The sequence below is a fragment of the Schistocerca cancellata genome, chromosome 6, assembly GCF_023864275.1.
Source record: "Schistocerca cancellata isolate TAMUIC-IGC-003103 chromosome 6, iqSchCanc2.1, whole genome shotgun sequence".
NCBI classification, from domain to species: Eukaryota; Metazoa; Arthropoda; class Insecta; order Orthoptera; family Acrididae; genus Schistocerca; species Schistocerca cancellata.
The window spans coordinates 228,737,914-228,758,447 of record NC_064631.1 but is presented as its reverse complement, the minus strand read 5'-3'; the positions used below and the strand labels follow the sequence as shown (position 1 = coordinate 228,758,447).

The following is a 20,534-nucleotide window of genomic DNA, read 5'->3' as shown; positions in this document are numbered from 1 at the left end:
CTTAAATATCTTTAGTAATATATAAACAGGAAATTTTTAACATTGTTTTCAAAAATCTTGAAAAGTTCTTGACTTATTTACTTACCTATTCATTTGAAGTGACTTCGCTTACCAGAGTTTAGTGTGCAATAACAATAAACAGTGCTCAATGCCAGGCATTCAAATTGATTTGTAATCAGAATGTTTTTTTGCATTGTCAATTGTGTGTTGTGCATTCATGAACAGGTAGTTCAGAAAATCAGTTGCAAACCAGTTGATACTCTTACCCCACAATATCCAAAAAACAAAAAATGCTGTATTTTCTGAAGTTTTGTAATTGTATTGTATACAGACTTTTAAAGAAACTTAAAAACAATAAAAATGAAAATGAAGGAGTCTCTTTCATTTATATTCTATATGTTTTTTTTTAACATTTTTGAGCCCCAAACTTTCAAAATGGGCAAAATCACAATGAGGAGCCACAGTTTGTGTGCTGACACAATTCCCAGCGATACCCCAGATTAGGATGTATATCATATGAATTTGCCAATAAAGATGCATTGCTGGGTTTGTTAGTTAGTTATGTTTTGAAAAGAAATACTTCCCTTGTTTTTTTACTGCAGTTGGGACCAATTCAGTATAATGCAACCTCTTGCCTGTAAACGGACAAATATTGCTTGAAGGTCAAAGTATGTAATTGTAATAAAGTAACAATATTATGAAAACAATAATTGCTACTCATCATGTAGCAGATGCTGATCGCAGATAGGCACAATAAAAAGACTGTCGCAAAAGAAGCTTCGAGGTTAAGAAAGTCTGGAAAGTTAATAGGGGGTGATTTTGGGGGGCAATGAGTGAGTATCACAGTTGGATGGAGGAGTGAAGTGAGTCAGGGAGGGTTCAACATTGGTCTTTGGTTGAGTCTAATTGGCAGTGTTGCTGGTGAAAAGTGTTTCCACTGTAGGGACCTGGAGGAGGAAAGAAGGTTTTTAACAAGTTCTGCATGACTGAATTTGGGAGTGGGGCAAAAAGTGAGGCCTTTGGAAAGGATTGATACTTGTGCAGGGCTAAGGCTTTTGGAGGAAAGGTTCCTGACTGTGTTTCGGTCTGTTTAGGTTCTGGATTCTGTATGGTGGGGAGAGGTAGTTTTTGAGGGTGGGATAAATGTAGAATGTCTGTGAGACAGGATTTGTCACCTATGAGGGGATGTGAAGGAGGTATTTAGTCATAGTCCAGTGAAGGTCATGTGCCTCATCATGGTGATTTACTCAGCAAAACTTGCTTCCATTTCAGCCACACACTGTCACACAGGCAAATGCTCCTGAACTTGCACTGCTATGCCTCACAGGCAGATAATCCATTGTACTCTTTAAGTTCTTTTGCATGACATTTTTAGTTACTTGACTATGTTGCAACTTAAATTATGTTTTAGTGAGTTTGCTTCGAGGAATGTGGAGTGAAGAAATTTGTTGATAGAGTCACAACTACCAAAATACTTCTTTTTGAGTGTGGTTTCAGCTCATTTCAGTGTAGTTTTCTTTCTTTGTAAACTACTATTTTACTTGTTCAAAATGTTTTCTGAGTATAGGTGTATAATGTATACAGTATAAATTTGGATTTGATTTATTATGGTGCCTTCATTGTATCATTCTTTTCTGGTTGTCTGCTTGTTTGTGAAGATAGGTAGCTACTCTTTTTACAACTCTTTTCATAAATTACATACAACAAGGAAGTCCTAGCATGTATTAGTTCCTAACTCAGGCTGTTTTTTTTAGAGCGCAATAGCTGTAAAAATCTCTGCATGTGTGTCTCATAGAAGCAGACAAATTATGCAGATGACGGAGTAGATGTTTCCTGAACACTCAGACTCTGTAGGTGACACCAGTGATTCAAATGTTCCTCTTTCAAAATGTGAAAGTTTCAGAAATATTATAAAATGAAATGGATCAGAATATTTTGTTGGGAGAGAATGCAACTATTACTTTTAAAGTCAATGAGCGCCACCAAATTGAAAACGTGAGCAATCTCAATTCTGATGATAATGTGCCAGATATGAGAAATTCAGAATGTGAACCTCCAGATTCACCACATGTTCCAAATTTCTCTGTTGGTTTATCTGAGGACTACTTAAGTGACTCTGTTCATTATTTCAGTATAGTTAAAATATTGTACAAAACTGATAAAACTTGTTTGAGACTGATGAATTTTCTGTCTGAGATTGAATAAAAAATTGAAATCTTTGTTGAATTTCAAGACTCCCAATATTCAACAGTGGCTTAATACATGTCAGAAGGAAGCAATATGTATAATCCCCAAAGGCAGATGTTCCATTTCCCTATCTGCCTCCCACGTGAATGTTCCCCAGAACACAATGTAAAATGATATTCCTATGGATGAGGGGGTACCCAAAAAATACTGGAATTACGTTGCCATGGACGGAGCCTGTGTAATACACATTTCTACCGCTAGGCGTATGCAGTGCAATTCATAACCAGTTCAGCGCTGCCTGTGTTGTTGACCTGGCTTGCTCTGTTCATCTGCAGTGATTGTTTTTGCTAGTGCTGTTTTTTTTCTTGTTTTGTTTTTTATGAAGGAAAGTTTAAGTGAACAATGTGCAGCTGTAAAATTTTGTTTTCTACTCAGTAAAAATGATACTGAAACTGTTTTAATGATGAAAACAGCTTATCAAGATGAAGCTGCAGGAAAAACTCAAGTGTACGAGTGGTTTGCTTGATTTAAAAATGGTGACATGGCGACTGATGACGAACTTTGTTCTGGATGTCCACCAACTGCCTGAATCGATGAAAATATGTAAAAAATTTTGAGAGCTTGTGCTCACAGACCGTCAACCAATTGATCAACAGGTCAGGGATTAGTGGGTTATATTGGAGCTAAGTTCAGCAAATTTCGAAGACTTGGTAATGAAAAAGGTTGCTGCAAAGTTCGTTCTGTGGTTTCTGACTGTCAATCAAAAGGAATGATGAGTTAAAACATGTCATACTTTGAAACAATAGCTTGAAACTGATCTAGATTTTCTATGAAAGGTCATTATTGGTGCTATGGCTATGACCCAGAAACAAAGCAGCAGTCGAGCCAGTGGAAGACGTCATTGCCACTCCATCCAAAAAAAATGTCGTCAAGTCAAATTGAACATCAAAACAATGCTGATTTGCTTGTTCGATGCCAAGGGCGTAGTTCATTCAGAGTTTGTTCCCAGGTGAAACTGTTAATCAAATCATTTACTTGGAAGTTTTAAGAAGATTCCACTATAGTATTCATCAAGAGAGACCCGATTTGTGAAAGACAGGAGACTGGTTCTTCCACCATGACAACCCACCTGCACTCACAGCCACCTCTGTTAGACAGTTTCTGGCTAAAAATGGCATGGTTCCACTGCACCATGCACATTACTCGCCTGATCTGGTTCCATTCAACTTTTTCTTATTTCCACACATGAAAAGGGGCATTAAAGGACACTGATTTGACAACACTGAAGAAATCGAAATGAAGCTGCATGCTTCTTGACAGAGCATAGGGGAATGACACGGGAGACCCGCACAGCCGTACTTGGCAAGGTCCTAATGGAGGTGGTTTGCCATTGCCTTCCTCCAACCACAATGGGGACGAATGATGATGATGATGATGATGATGATGATGATGATGTAGATGACACAACAACACCCAGTCATCTCGGGGCAGGTGAAAATCCCTGTCCCCACTGGGAATCGAACCTGGAACCCTGTGGCTCGGGAAGTGAGAATGCTACCGTGAGACCACGAGTGGCAGACAAGATTGAAGAAGTCAAGGAAAAAACAAAAAAAAAAACAAGGGAGAAGCTTTCAGCCATTTCTAAAAATGACTACAAAAAAGCTTCAAACAGTGGAAGCACTGGTGGGACAAATGTGTTAGTATTAATGGAGACTATTTCGAAGGGGATAAGGTTGTTTTGCAAACAGTTTGACAATATATAGCTTTTAAAAAATAATTCTGGTTCTTTTTTGGGTAACCCCTCATAAGTGTTTAATAGGAAACATTTCCTGATATTTTACAAAATTATATTTGTTTGCTCACTAATCTGTTTTCTGTTTCTAAGGCCATCTTCAGATGACAACTGAATGTTGCAAACACAGATAAAATGACATGTGACATAAACAGACATTAAATGAGACTTTATGGTTCCAGACACCTTTTCAAGTCTCTGCCTGATGAGCAGGAGACCCAGGTTCAAATCCTGACATTGGTACAAATTGTCATTCATCACTTCGGTCTTCATACATACACTAAATAGATATTTTTTACACATGCAGAGTATCTAAGCAGGAAAGCATTACTTTTTTACGTAGAAATAGTTACATTAATTAAAAAAGAAATATTTTTTTATGAAGAGGCACATTTAACAACTAATGAACAATAATGTTGATTTTGAAATTTCAACCTATTATTTGTCAGCAAAACTTATTTAACAAAGGAGAAAAACAAAATTGAATTCAGTCATTTAATACTAAGTGGCATTCTGTGGCTTTTGTGTGTCAATTTCTAGCAGACTCATCTTCATACTTTTCTTAACAGAGTGAAAGCCACATTCTCCATCATATGAGTCATTATCTGTTAAAAGATGATAGGCAAAGGTTGAATCTTTCTTCCTCCAACATAACTTTATTACCACAGCTCTGCCTGACTGACCAATATAATTTTTCTCAGTGCTTGCATGTGATTTTATACACACCACTCTGTGCCAGGGGTTGCAGTTTGTCTTTACTATTGGATCAGATTCTTGGTATGCTGTTGATATTGTTAAATTCAGTTTTGTGGTTGTGAGGCACTGGTGTTTGTAACTACTGACTGCTTCTTGTTGGTCAGCATATGGGAGTGGTGTAATTTTATGCATTTTCTTTTGTCATTGTATATTATCAGTCAGGAAAAAGCTATAGCTATTACAGGAAGTGGTGTGTCTGATGGTATGCAGTTCTATTTGAAAGGAAGATTCAGATAATGTAATAGATTTTAGGTGATCCACCATTGAATAGGAAGCTGCATGTTTGGGATTATGTGGTTGCTGGGAGCTTTCAGGGGTACCGTATCTGTAGCTACAGTTTTTCTGCAAATACTAGATAAGCGCGTCCTTGTGCTAAAGTCTATAATAAGGTCAAAGAAATTTATAGAAGAGCCTCCCAGCTCCATTTTGAACGGAATTTTCTTATGTTAAGAGTTTAAATGTTGTAGTAATGTATTTAACAGAGTAGTCGCACAGGTATATAAACACAGATCATCATCATAATCATCATCATCATCATTATTCTCATATCTCAACCAGTACTTAAAAATTTGTTTCAAATTATCCATGAAAATATCAGACAGTGTAAGACTAAGAGGGAACCTGTAGCTATGCCGTCAGACTTGGCTATAATGTGTGTGCTTTGTAAACACTCTATACATGTTATCACCTTTGTATTTTCTGTGTATGTAATGACCATGGAAGTTGCTCATCATTTATATATGTTATTTATCATGTAAATCATCCATGTAACATGAAACTAATTACAATGAATTTCTTTTAGTATCTTTTCCTGTATAGAGCACATCCTGTTCCACTTTTTTTTTATCAGATCCTTAAAACATTGTGTGCTGAATTCACAAATAAACCTCAATTTATTGTGTGAACATTCCCATAAATGTATGATGATGTAATGTTCATTTTCATTAGTTGTCTATGATAGCACACCAACAATGAACACTGACTTTGAAACTGCTAACAGTCAGGATCCTTCTATCTTGCTGTACTTGAATTAGAAAATTCGCTGGTGAAATCAGATTGTATGAACCAAACAATAGTTCCAACTTTCTTTCTTGTCTATATGTTTTTAGAAATATACATTGAAATGCCAACAAAGAGAAGATTAGCATGGCCCCTGCGCAAGGATGACACGCAAAAATCGTGAAGCGTTCCACATATATATATATATATATATATATATATATATATATATATATATATATATATAAAAAAAAAAAAAAAAAAAAAAAAAAAAAAAAACACCACAGAGGAAGACTGCACTGTAGTTTCTTCTCTAGATTGTCGCACAGATGACAAAATGGTAGATATCGAAATAGACGACAGAGGGATAGAGAAACAATTAAAATTGCTCAAAAGAGGAAAGGCCACTGGACCTGATGGGATACCAGTTCGATTTTACACAGAGTACACGAAGGAACTTGCCTCTCTTCTTGCAGCGGTGTACTGTAGGTCTCTAGAAGAGGGTAGTTCCAAAGGATTGGAAAAGGGCACAGGTAATCCCCGTTTTCAAGAAGGGACGTCGAACAGACGTGCAGAACTATAGACCTATATCTCTAACGTCGATCAGTTGTAGAATTTTGGAACACGTATTATGTTCGAGTATAATGACTTTTCTGGAGACTAGAAATCTACTCTGTAGGAATCAGCATGGGTTTCAAAAAAGACGATCGTGTGAAACCCAGCTCGCACTATTCGTCCACGAGACCCCGATTGGCATAGACACGGGTTCACAGGTAGAAGCCGTGTTTCTTGACTTCCGCAAGGCGTTTGATACAGTTCCCCACAGTCGTTTAATGAACAAAGTAAGAGCATATGGACTATCAGACCAATTGTGTGATTGGATTGAGGAGTTCCTAGATAACAGAACGCAGCATGTCATTCACAATGGAGAGAAGTCTTCCGAAGTAAGAGTTATTTCAGGTGTGCCGCAGGGGAGTGTTATAGGACCGTTGCTATTCACAATATACATAAATGACCTGGTGGATGACATCAGAACTTCACTGAGGCTTTTTGCAGATGATGCTGTGGTGTATCGAGAGGTTGTAACAGTGGAAAATTGTACTGAAATGCAGGAGGATCTGCAGCGAATTGACGCATGGTGCAGGGAATGGCAATTGAATCTCAATGTAGACAAGTGTAATGTGCTGTGAATACATAGAAAGATAGATCCCTTATCATTTAGCTACAAAATAGCAGGTCAGCAACTGGAAGCAGTTAATTCCATAAATTATCTGGAAGTGTGATTTAAAATGGAATGATCATATAATGTTGATCGTCGGTACAGCAGATGCCAGACTGAGATTCATTGGAAGAATCCTAATGAAATGCAATCTGAAAACAAAGGAAGTAGGTTACAGTACGCTTGTTCGCCCACTGCTTGAATACTGCTCAGCAGTGTGGGATCCGTACCAGATAGGGTTGATAGAAGAGATAGAGAAGATCCAACAGAGAGCAGTGCGCTTCGTTACAGGATCATTTAGTAATTGTAGGATCATTTAGTAATTGTAAAGGGTTACGGAGATGATAGATAAACTCCAGTGGAAGACTCTGCAGGAGAGATGCTCAGTAGCTCGGTACGGGCTTTTGTTAAAGTTTCGAGAACAAACCTTCACCGAAGAGTCAAGCAGTATATTGCTCCCTCCTAAGTATATCTCGTGAAGAGACCATGAGGATAAAATCAGAGAGATTAGAGCCCACACAGAGGCATACCGACAATCCTTCTTTCCACGAACAATACGAGACTGGAATAGAAGGGAGAACCGATAGAGGTACTCAGGGTACCCTCCGCCACGCACCGTCAGGTGGCTTGCGGAGTGTGGATGTAGATGTAGATGTATTAACTGTTTGTTTATGTGTCACAAGGAGCTCATCAGCAAATCTAAATTTCTTATAAATTACGGAACATTTCCAGTGGGAATCAGTAGACTGTTAAAATTGTCAAAGAAGTATCTTGCAGTAGCATCTTCCAAGCACATGCTCTGCTTACTGCTTGTTGCAGTATTTTTTATTTTGCTTTCAGCTTCCACATACGTAGCAACTATTTTTTCATATTGGCTCTGACTGGGAATCAACTGATGTGTACAACAGATTTGCTAGACTTTATTTACCCTTCCAGTTGTACTCAACATCTGTAATGCAAAGAAATATCATCAAAGATGAAAACATTCCATTACAGCTTGTTATCCTCTTCCATACAAATTGTGGTCTGTGTTCCAGACATGATTTACAAGAAATGGTGCCCAGACAGTGCAAGTTTGGAGCGTTCTCTTCTTAAGGAAATACAGTGCTAGAGTTTTCCATTGATGTAATTGATGAATATCCAAATACGCAATGACAGTATGTGTGTTTAGGAAAATCATTATGGATAATGATCCATGATTCATTCTTTATGTAGAATTTTGTGCCAGTTTATTGAAAACTTTGTGACAGCCTAAATAACTCTTTCAGCTAATATTGTACCTTCATCTAATATACATTTATGATTTTATGTGCAAACATTTTTACAGGTTTGGAGTCTTCGATAGTCATGAAAAAACTAGAATTTCCAGCATACTCAGAAGACTTGCCAGGGCATCATCATTACACAGGCTGAAGGATATTCTAAATGCACCAACAGCTAATATAAGTCTGCAAAGTCTTCACCAGCTATTGACAGAGCTCATACTCAAGCACAAATTATACAATTTGCCATATGTGTGCTTGGAAGACAGTAAATACACGGAAGAACAAATTCAGGAACTGTGTGAAACATTTCCTGATAGTGAAAGTACCGAGTTACATTGGTTTAAATTGTGGCTGGCATTCAGAGATTTCAATCCTAATACTACAGATGCAGAATTCATTTATAATCTAATACTTAAAACCATACAGTACTTAGGGAATAACAATGTAGAAACATTTTTAAAACAACATCCACTTGTTGTTATTGCATTGATAATGTTCAGTGGTGAGAGTCTTTCAGCTGTGTATGAGCAAGGGGAGCTAGAAAACTCACCTGTAACAAAAGAAATCTTTCAGTCAACCTTGCAGAAGTTACCTCTTTTAGAAATGTCTCTGATGTCTCAAAGAAAAACTGATGAAGTGCCAGATATCACAGTGTATGAATTACTGCAGGACTGCACACCATTTGATAGCCAGAAATTTTTTTCTTGGCAGCAGTAAGTATTTTTCTCAGGACTTCCTGCACTTTTTTTCTGTAGAATGTATTACTCATTACATGTGCTGAGTTCTCCAGTACTCAATCTTCAACTCAAGTGTGAATTAAAAATTGCACTGGGTTTGATTTGTCCATGTTTTGCTGAACATTAGTAATTTCTCATGTGTAATGTAAGGAACTTCTTCCAATTTGTACAATTTATCATAGACTCATAGACCTTTAAATCTCTTCATATTTGCCGTACAATACCCATTATTGCAGTTTCAACCTTTTGGTCATTTCCAAGTTACAGCTGCAATCGTCTGACACACAGGAATGTGTTTGCACTGTTTGGTTGTATTGTTTTGTGATGTTTGCATGTGTTCCACATTTGACATCCCACCTAATAAGTAAGATAATACAAGACATGTTCATTATAGATTATGAAACGTTATACTCTTAAACAAGTGTAAGGATGATGCTTTTAACATAGTAGTACAGTGATCATGCTTGTATATTTGGCACATAAAAATTTGTTTGAACTGTATGGTTCCTTGTGGCATCACACCCACGCAGAGCCCACATTTTACATAAAATACATACATACATACATACATACATACAATATGTGACATACACTAAAGTGACAAAGGTCATGGGATAATGATATACACATAAACAGATGGCAGCACTATCCCATACACAAGGTGTAAATGGGCAGTACATTGGTGGAAATGTTATTTGTACTCAGCTGATTCACATGTGTAGGTTTCCAACGTGATTGTGGCCACAAGATGGGAACTGACAGACTTTGAAAACAGAATGGTAATTGGTGCTAGATGCATCATAGATTCCGTTTCGGAAATTATTAGGGAATTCAATGTTCTGAGATCTGTCAACAGTGTGCTGAGAACACAAAATTTCAGGCGTTCCCTCTCGCCATGGACAACACAGTGGACGATGATTGCCTTCACTTAATGACCGAGAGCAGCACTGTTTGCTAGAGTTGTCAGTGCTAATAGACAATTGTGGAATTGTGGTTTATTCATCTCATGACGTATATTTGCAGTCTATTTTGTTTGCTTACAGGAGACATGTCAAAAATTTATAATACAATTACAAGCAACACTGCATGAAATACCCACAGAAACCAATGTGGGATGTACGATGAACATATCTGTTAGGATAGTGGAGTGAAGTGTGGTGTTAATGGGCTGTGGCAGCAAATGACCAATGCTAATTCCTTCAGTAACAGCACGATATTAGTTACAGCACTTTGCATGGGCTCATGACCATATTGATTGGTCTCTAATTGAGTGGAAAACTATTGTCAGTTGAGTTCCAACTTCAGTTGGTAAGGGACGATGGAAGGGTTCGAGTGTAGAGCAGACCCCATGAACCCAAGGTTCCAAGTAGTCAATAAGACATTGTGAAAACTGGTGGTGGCTCTACAATGGTATGAGATGTGTTTACATGGAATGGACCGGGCCCACTGGTTCCACTGAACCAATAATGGACTGGAATTTTTCAGCAGTGTGGAGACTGTTTGCAGCCATTCATGGACTTCATCTTCACAAAGAACAATGGAATTTTTATGTATGACAGTGCACCAGGTCATAATTTTTTTCAATTGGTTTGAAGAACATTTTAGACTGTTCAAGCAAATGATTTGGTCACCTATCCAATATTTATGGGACATTATCAGGATATCAGTTTGTGCAAAAATCCTGCACACTCAACATTTTCACAATTTGGATGGCTATATAGGCGGCAAGGCAGAGTATTTCCAAAGGCTTGTAGAGTCCATGTCATGTCAAGTTGCTGCACTATGCCAGGCAAAAGATGGTGCAACACAATGTTAGGGGGTGCTCCAAGTCTTTTGTCACCTCAGTGTATTATCTACAGTCCAGACCGCTATGTAATACCAGAACTTTTGTAACTATGCCACATTGTTGTATGTACCTTCATGACCATGTAACATTTTAGTATATTTTATGTTTTATGGACATGCAGATGTCTTTTTTCACTGTTAATAAAATTTCATTGTCCTTCATTTCCTGTTACCAGCACCTAAGAGAATACTTATCTATGCTTGCAAAGGTTTTATATCAGGAGTTTCATATTAGGATTCCTGCCTGCATCTCAAATGTTGTCCTGGCTATGGCGTTAAGTACATTAGAGCTGATTCCCAGCAGTTTTGACCACTACAGATTTTATTACTGACATGTACAGTAAGCACAAATTAACTTTTTTTTATCTTGTCCATCACACAGCCGTAAAATCAGAGCTGCATTTATCTGTGTGTTTTTATACAATGTTCTCATATTGCAATGATGTATTTTATACTTTATACGGATAGTGTATGTGATAAAGGCTGACATGAGCCACAGATGCTCACGCCATTTTTATTCTTTTTATTAATGCTGACTACTACTCTGTATTCAGGATGTGAGAAATTTTTGGTTTGATTTTCATGGCTGCATTGTGTGAGTGGTTTGATAAGTCTGGTAAAACAGCAAAAAAAGAAATGTTTGTTGTGTAAACGATTCATCATATTTCTCCACATAGTCTCCTTGAAGGGGTATACACTTGGTCCAGTGATCCTCTAGCTTTTTCACCCTTTTGGAAACATAGGTTCTGTCAAACTCTGCAAAATACTCGTTGACTAGAACTATCACTTCCTCATTTAATGAAAATTTCTTCGCAGATAGCTGAAGTTTCAATTTATGGTACAGGAAGAAGTCACTTGGAGCTAAGACTCATGAATAGGGTGGATGACCAACCAGTTCAAAGCCCAATTAATGCACTTATGCCATTGTTATCCCTGATGTGTGGGATGCTGCATTATCCTGGCGAAAGAGCACTTTTTTTGTGTGCCAGTCTTGTTCTTTTTTAGCCAATGCAGGTTTCAAATGATTGAACAATGAAGCATAATGGGGTCCAGTTATTCTTTTGTCTGTGTCCAAGTAATCTATGAGGATTATTCCTTGGAGATCCCAAAATACAGTGGCCATCACCTTACCAGCTGATAGAATGGTCTTTGTCTTCTTTGGTGCACTTTCACTAGCCTCTGTCCATTGTTATGTCTGCTGATTTGCCTCTGGTGTGTAATGATGGATCCAGGTTTCATAAACAGTCACAAACTGGTGCAAAATGTCTTTCGGATTGTGATTGAACATCACCAGACATTGTGTTGAAATGTGTCAGATGCACTTTTGGGCAACTGTGAGCAATCACGGCATCCAGCTCGCACACAGCTTCTTCATAGACAATTCTCATAGCAGAATACTATGCACTCACTCAGTTGAGATCCGTACAATCTCGGTTACCTCACGAATTTTTATTTGGCAGTCTTGCATTACCATATTGTGGGTTTTGCCAATGTTTTCCTTTCTGGGGACCTCAGTTGGACAGCCGGAGCATGCTTCATATTTGGCGCTTGACTAGCCACGTTTAAATTCATTAATCCAAAAGAAAATGGTCTTCAGTGATGGTGCAGGATCTGCGTGAACTTTGTCCTACTCTGTTTTGATTTGTTTGGCAGTCCAACCCTTCAAATGAAAATGTTTCATAACTGCAGTTTTCTCCATTTTCAATCACAGTAGGTGCACTGACCAATTCAGATGGCTGGCAATACTGAGTTGTAAGTTGTACTATGTTGAAATTCTTTATACGATCCTTGGAATAAACCAGCTTACCAACCAAGAAGATGCAACAAAAATGTTCCATTCTTCATGGAAATTTACCAGACCTATGAAACCACCCTCTTTTGTGTTTCCATCAGCGGTATGTCTAATGTTGATATTAATCTTGATTGCCGCTATAACCACATTGAAATGAGCAAAATGTTGGAAGTGCAATACTGGATATCGTAATAAATATACAGTCAGGGGCAAATATGGAGTATTTGAAAAATACTTCTGATTTTTATTTAATTTTTAAGTAAAAATACTGATTAAGATGTGCTCAGATGAAAATAAATCACCTAATAATCAAATTTTGCCTATCCATTTCTCTGGTTTGCTTCATGATAGCTCATCTATTTATGAAAGCAAGTGTTTATGTTAGGATTTATTTGTTTAGATACGTGCTAATACAATGTAAGTAGTTTGATTATCCTTTATTTTAGAGAGATTTTCTTTGTAGATTATAATATTACTTTTATTAATTTGAATTGATAATATTTTATAGTTTTTGGAATTTGGCACTGTGTCTGCAAATTTTGTTATTAATTGTGGTTGTTATTGCAGGACTGAGGCAGTGGATCTGCCACATTTTTCAATGCCAAAATTGGTCTCTAAATATGGATACAAATGTAAATTGGATTACTTGTATTATTTGAAACAAGGACGGCCAAGTTTTGCTGCAAATACTTTTTTAGTAGAACAGTTCAAGTGCCACAAGAGGATATCAAAAACGATGTATGTTTATATATAGTTCCTTTCTATATCTCTGATGTTTTATTTCCATCAATTTCATTTGATAACAGTGATATAAAATCCTGGATGAAAGATAAAAAAAGGTATACAAGAATCTTTACCACAGTACTGGGCAGTCAACAGGAACATAAAAGTGAATGTAATGTGTTTTTGCTCAGTTATTGGTACTGAACTTTCTTCATTAGTAGTTATCTGCCTTCACAAGATAATCTCTTGCTTGTTTAATTATTTGTTTTGTTTGACGAAACTAAACTACAACAAGCTTACCAAAAGCCATTAAATATTAAGTTAACAGCTCTAAAGTACTAAGTAGCTTAAATAGTAACATTAAAGAGTAGTTAAAAGTGCTTTTTTATCTTAAATAGTAACATTACAGAATACTTAAAAGTTCTTTTGTTATTGTGTTGTGTCACATTTCTTACTTCACTATTTGAATTTGTTATCATTATTTTATTATTTACATGTTTCAGGATGAGGCAAGCTTCAAGTTATGCTCATGGTGTGGCATTACAAAATTTCAGAGACACTTGTATTACAAGTGCTTGTGTATCATTTGTGGAAATGTTGGGTGCCAACTCAGAAGTTATGAGAGTACATATCACAGCTGCAAATAAAATCTTAGATTATTTGGTTTCAGAAGAACAAACTTCCACAACAAATACTGAATTATTAGTGGAAAAAGTTGGTACGTTGTTTGCTATAATATTTGAAAGAATTAAAACATTAAATTTAGGCTTAATGTTTTTTTTTTTGTCACCTAGGTTTTCCTGCTATACAAAATAATGATCTTGACCATGGGGTGTGTAGAGCCATGTATATATTCAGATGTCATCATTAAGTGAAATACAGGTCCTAAATGAAATATATATTTCGCCAGCAATCCTTGTGTTAATTTTTGATATTTTCTCAAATGCCATTCTATTCTTTGGAGTTTGATTTTTAATCAGGTGTTGTCTAATAATTGATAATAATAAAACACATAAAAAGTGAAACAATATGCTAAGAACAGATGGTTGAGATAGGAAATAAATAAAAAGTAGAAAATTAATGTACAGAAATATTGAATTTACCTATGTAGATACATCAGCAACGTGTTGTGTGTTTATCAGAACCACACATCAGAATACTGTGCATGCAACTGTGGTCTGTGTTTTGAATAGGTAACTGTTGGAGGTAGGGGGAGAGAAAAAAGGGGAAAGGGGAAAAAAGTGGATTGAGACAGATGTGGGGATCGGGAAAGAAAGCAAGGAGGTGTAGTGTGAGGGGTGTCGTATACTTAATGGATTTACATTCAGTATACTTATGTAAAATTAAAGAAAGTAAAATTATGTAAGAATCATCATTAAAATATCAAGAGTGTAGAACAATGGATTAGGGATAGTGTAACCACAATGAATTTACAGTCAGCAAGACACTATAGTACCTTGTGTGACAAGAGGCAGTCATATGCTAAATTTATAAAAATTACAGTTATGTAAAAATTAATGTAAAAACATTAAGATTGTAGAACGAGGCCTCGTAAACTGCAAAAGAAGTAAAATAGTCAAATTATAAAAGTGGAGTTATGTAAAGTAACAAAAACTGAATTGTTTTAAAATATTACTACTGTAAAACACTGGAATTATAGAACTGTAGAGGGTATAAAACAATAATATTATAAAACTGAAACTATGTGAGCAACTAAAATTACAGTGAATGGAATATAACAGTTACAGTTAGTTGCATCTGCTTGTGCTTTGTGGTTTTGTAAAATTCACAGTTTAGCGGTGTGTGTGGAAGCCAGTCTGCATGCCGTTTTGCTGCTAGGTTGGTGTGTGAGATGATGCACTGCGATTGTCTCTTCTCAGTGAGTGGGGCTGTTGCTTATATTTGTGCTATGTTGATGTGAATTATTGGAAGAGCCTCTGAAGTTTTTAACAAATGCACCGTTTATAAAATTGTTCTGCTGATTTAATTTATTGCCTGGCTCTTGTAAATGGTGTGCAAAAATCTCAATTTTTTTCGAACAGGGTCAGGAGACGTACTTAAGATTCATTTTGTAATACTTCCAAGTGTGTATCAGTGGTTCCAGCAGAGTGCTTTGATGTTAGATTTTCACCAAATGTTCTATTATTGTGAAATGAAGTGTGATCTTTGAAACATATTTCAGTTGCCTTGCCTGTGTGACCTGTGTTAACTTTAAGATATTTTCCACATTTCAGTTTATATACACTTGCTACCATGAATTTTGAGGCTTTTATTGATTTGGTGCTTCGGCCTGAATCAAAGAATGTCATAAGTCTTAAACCCTGTGTGGAAATTGGTGCTACAAAACTGTAGCAGTTAGTTGTGACACCTGTCTTGTATAACTTGTGGACGTATCCATGATTTTCTTTTCTTCCCATTCACCTGTTAGCATAAAATCACTGATTTTACTTTGTTGTTGTGTTTTAATTTTTTTGTAGCAGCCTTTCTCCTCTCTTGCTTGCTTAATGGCAGTTCTAATAATCGAACAGCCATTAAGTGAGCTTGAGGGGAGCAAAGAAATCACTATTATTAAACAAGTTGCAGTAAGCAACAGGTATATGATTTCAACAGTAACCAAGGTGCTACAGAAAATGGGTAACAACAACATAAAATAAGTGATAGTATGCTAAGAGGATAACAGGAAGACAAGAAAATCGCATATATACCTGCGAGTTATAAAGGATGGATATCAGAAGTAATTGCTAAACATTTTCTTAGTAGCAATTTGTATTTACAGTTTAAGACTCATTAAATTTTTTCATCAGATTGAAGCACTGCTTGACTAAAAAAAAGCCTCAAAAGTCACAGCAGCAAAATGCGTATAATGAACTGAAGCACAGAAACTGTCCAGAAGCTCTCACAGTAAAACACACAGGATTTTTGAAATACATTTCAGGGAGTGTGCTTCAATCCACAATAATAAAACAGTATTTGGATGACATCTTCTAATATCAAAGCACTTTGCTGGAATCATATAAATTCGGAAGTGCTACACATTGAACCTCAGGGACACCTCTTCGGGAATGTTTGGACCATGTGAAATGGCACAGTGGTTAGCTCTCTGAAATTTCATTCGTGAGGACAGTGGTTGATATCTGTGTTTGGCCATTCAGATTTAGGTTTTCTGTGATTTCTCTAAACCGCTCCAGGCAGATACCACGACTGTTTGTTTAAAAGGGCATGGCTGATCTCCTTCACTATCTTTGCTCTACCCCTCATGACCTCAATGTCAATGGGGCATTAAACTTTAACCTTGCTTCCTTCCTTCCTTCTGACAATGTGGAACAGATTGAGATTATTATGTGCTGTGAGCTCTTGACATCTCACCCCCCCCCCCTCTCCGGCCACCTTTCCCTCTCCTAGTCTCGTTTTTCCACTTCTACCCCTCCCTCTACCAGTTAATTATTAAAATATGGTCCACAGTTGCATACCATAGTATTCGGGTATGTGGTTCTGATACAGACGTGACAGTTTGATGATTCTCAGCTACATAGGTAAATTCAACATTTATGTGCAAGATTTTTCTAAGTTTTGTAAAATAATGGACACTACATATTTAGTTTCACTTCATTTTTGGATTTGAAGATGATCCAGGGAGCTCAAAAGTAATTGCACTGCAAGTCAGGCACAGACCACTGTCAAGTGGCCTAATTTGTGGCTCACTGTCTACACTCTTGAGACTGGCTTGCAATATTGGGCTCATTCCTGACATGGGCATCCTCTCCAGACATGTGCCCTGTTACACATAGCAATATATATCTAAGCTCACTGGACAAAAAATTGGTCACTCCAATGTGCATGCTCAGATGAATCATTAAGCCTTTACAGATGGAACAGCAATCAAGTCAAAAGCTCAGTCACACATTCAGTGCACATGAGCATAAGACATTACTGATCAGTGAGACATTTATGTTTCAAGCGGACATTTTGTGTAAAGAGGAGTAAATGTAAGGATGTGACAGAGTGGCAGAGAGGGGAAATCATGTTCAATCATTCCCATGGCTGTATGGTGTGTGAAGTTGCTATATTTGTTGGTGTATCGTAGTGGACTTTTTGATGTGTTCACAGGCACTGGTGTAACAAACGTGGCCACAAAACACGACACCACAATTCTGGTTAGAAAAAGATTGTGACTGAGAGGGATTGGAGACACAATTCATGGCTTCTGAATAAAAATTTCTTCCAAATCAGACAGGAATTGCCGCAGGCAGTGAATACAGGTCCGCCGTGACCTGTTAGAGAGAGACCATTGTGATAGGAGCTGCACACAACGAACATATGGAGTCTGTCACCTTGCAAGAGGCCATTGCTCACACAGGTACATAAAGATGACAACAGCAAAGTTCTGTGGGCTGAAAGAGTATGTGATTGGTTTTCTGAACACTCTCTCACCTTATTAAATCTCAATTGGCATGCAAAATCTCTGACTTGGACATCACAGAAAATCTGTGGGACATGTTGGAACAACAGGTAAAACTCCTACATCAGTATTCCTGGAGTTTGGTGGAACTGCGTGATCTAATACTCAGCGAGTGGCTTAACCTGTATGTGGAGTACCTGCATAAACTTGTGGATTCACTTCCTGATGGAATCCAAGTAGTTATCAAGTCCAGGGGCGAAATCACATGGTATTAAATAACACTCGTAATTATTTCTACAAGGCTGACTTAATTTGTTGTCCAGTGAGCTTATTATCCATCCTCACATCCGATGGGATTACTAAACATAGGATAGATGCATAAAAGACTTCTCAAATTACCTTTAGATTATAAAATATATGGGAGAAGAAATACGAGACTACCTCAAAAGAGATGGAAGGAATTTTGTAAAGATGAGACAGACTTGAAAAGCCTGATCCATCAAATGAAGAAGAACGAAAATGTTAAATGTTGTTAATCACTGGCAAAACACAGATAGGAGGGAATACCTCCTGTATATGGCAGAGGCAGGAAGCTCATGAACAAATTCTGATAGACTTGGCAGAAACAGAGCTTTCTCCATCCAGCAAAAGAGACAGTGGGATTATTTCATGACTATGCAATATAGTACCCAGTGACCTCTTTGCAACAGGGACACAATAAAAGTAAACCAAGGAGATAATCAACTGTACATTACTATCAACAGACAAGGTGTGAGAGAAACAACAGTGGGAGGAATTGACAAGTTAGGGGTAAGGGAAAGAGAGAATGAGAATAAAAGTATTGCTGACACCAAAATAACAAAGAAGAAGGAATAAACATAGAAGAAGGAAACCGCAGGAAATAGTGGCAGATGTACAAATACACTACTGGCCATTAAAATTGCTACACCACAGACGTGAAATTTAACTAACAGGTAGAAGATGCTGTGATATGCAAATGATTAGCTTTTCAGAGCATTCACACAAGGTTGGTGCCGGTAACGACACCTACAATGTGCTGACATGAGGAAAGTTTCCAATCGATTCCTCATACACAAACAGCAGTTGACCGGCGTTGCCTGGTGAAATGTTGTTGTGATGCCTCGTGTAAGGAGGAGAAATGCGTACCATCACGTTTCCGACTTTGATAAAGGTCGGATTGTAGGCTATTGCAATCGCGCTTTATCATTATGCGACATTGCTGCTTGCGTTTGTCAAGATCCAATGACTGTTAGCAGAATATGGAACCGGTGGGTTCAGGAGGATAATATGGAACGTCGCGCTGGATCCCAATGGCCTCGTATCACTAGCAGTTGAGATGACAGGCATCTTATCTGCATGGCTGTAACGGATCGTGCAGCCACGTCTCGATCCCTGAGTCAACAGATGGGGACGCTTGCAAGACAACAACCATCTGCACGAACAGTTCGACGACGTTTGCAGCAGCATGGACTATCAGCTCGGAGATCATGGCTGCGGTTACCCTTGACGCTGCATCACAGACAGGAGCACCTGTGATACTGTACTCAACGGCGAACCTGGGTGCACAAATGGCAAAACATCATTTTTTCGGATGAATCCCGGTTCTGTTTACAGCATCATGATGGTCGTATCCGTGTTCGCGACATTGCGTGAATGCACATTGGAAGCGTGTATTCGTCATTGCCGTACTGGCATATCACCCGGCGTGATGGTATGGGGTGCCGTTGGTTACACATCTCGATCACCTCTAGTTCACATTGGCGGCGCATTGAATAGTGGACATTACATTTCAGATGTGTTATGATCCGTGGCTCTACCCTACATCTCAGCAGGATAATACATGACTGCATGTTGCAGGTCCTGTACGGGCCTTTCTGGATACAGAAAATATTCGACTGCTGCCCTGGCCAGTACATTCTCCAGATCTCTCACCAATTGAAAACATCTGGTCAATGATGGCCGAGCAACTGGCTTGTCACAATACACCAGTCACTACTCTTGATGAACTGTGGTATCGTGTTGAAGCTGCACGGGCAGCTGTACCTGTACACGCCATCCCAGCTCTGTTTGACTCAATGCCCAGGCGTATCAAGGGTGTTATTATGGCCAGAGGTGGTTGCTCTGGGTACTGATTTCTCAGGATCTATGCACCCAGACTGCATGAAAACGTAATCACATGTCAGTTCTAGTATAATATATTTGTCCAATGAATACCTGTTTATCATCTGCATTTCTTCTTGGTGTAGCAATTCCAATGGCCAGTAGTGTAGATCAAGATTGCATTCATGGCAGCCAGAATTGTTGTTTTGTATACTAATATGTTCATGGGTCTCTTCAAGATTGCTTTCCCGGAGACCAACAACCATCAGACCTCTGTATATATTTCTGATACATTAATTAAACTTTCAGCATCTTGTCTTGCGATGAAGCAAAACAGTTGAACTTTCTAAAACAGATTCTTGTTCTGGTATAAAGATTCATGTGGTCCTTTTCTTAACTGCATGTCGACTGCCTTAAAATTACTGATAATCTCCAGTTGCTAATGGGTAGGTACATAATTCAGTAATTGTTGAGACCATCAATGAATAACTTTGTTGATAATTCCTACTTACAACTCTAACATTTCCAGCAAACGTATCTCGTTTCAGTACTCATTGCTGGAAAATTGAGGACTGGATATAATATCCATATGAGAGCAGATTGCTTTTTACGAAACAGAAGAGGTGCTAAGCAAAGGATAGGCACATATAAACAACAATAAGGCGTTTAACATATGTCATACATATATTTGCTTTCAGA

The 20,534-nt window shown here is 37.8% G+C and overlaps 1 protein-coding gene and 1 pseudogene across 1 annotated transcript in view; both read left to right on the top strand.

Moving 5' to 3' along the window:
- The window catches only part of LOC126088260 (spatacsin), a 388,646-nt gene that overhangs the window by 141,318 nt on the left and 226,794 nt on the right, over positions 1–20,534 (top strand). The window contains exons 13-15 of the mRNA XM_049906389.1: positions 8,281–8,931; positions 13,160–13,330; positions 13,819–14,033. Of these exons, the coding sequence (XP_049762346.1) occupies positions 8,281–8,931; positions 13,160–13,330; positions 13,819–14,033 (1,037 nt within the window). The remainder of the gene's footprint in view (positions 1–8,280; positions 8,932–13,159; positions 13,331–13,818; positions 14,034–20,534) is intronic.
- LOC126090338 (U6 spliceosomal RNA) lies at positions 5,835–5,934 on the top strand (annotated as a pseudogene).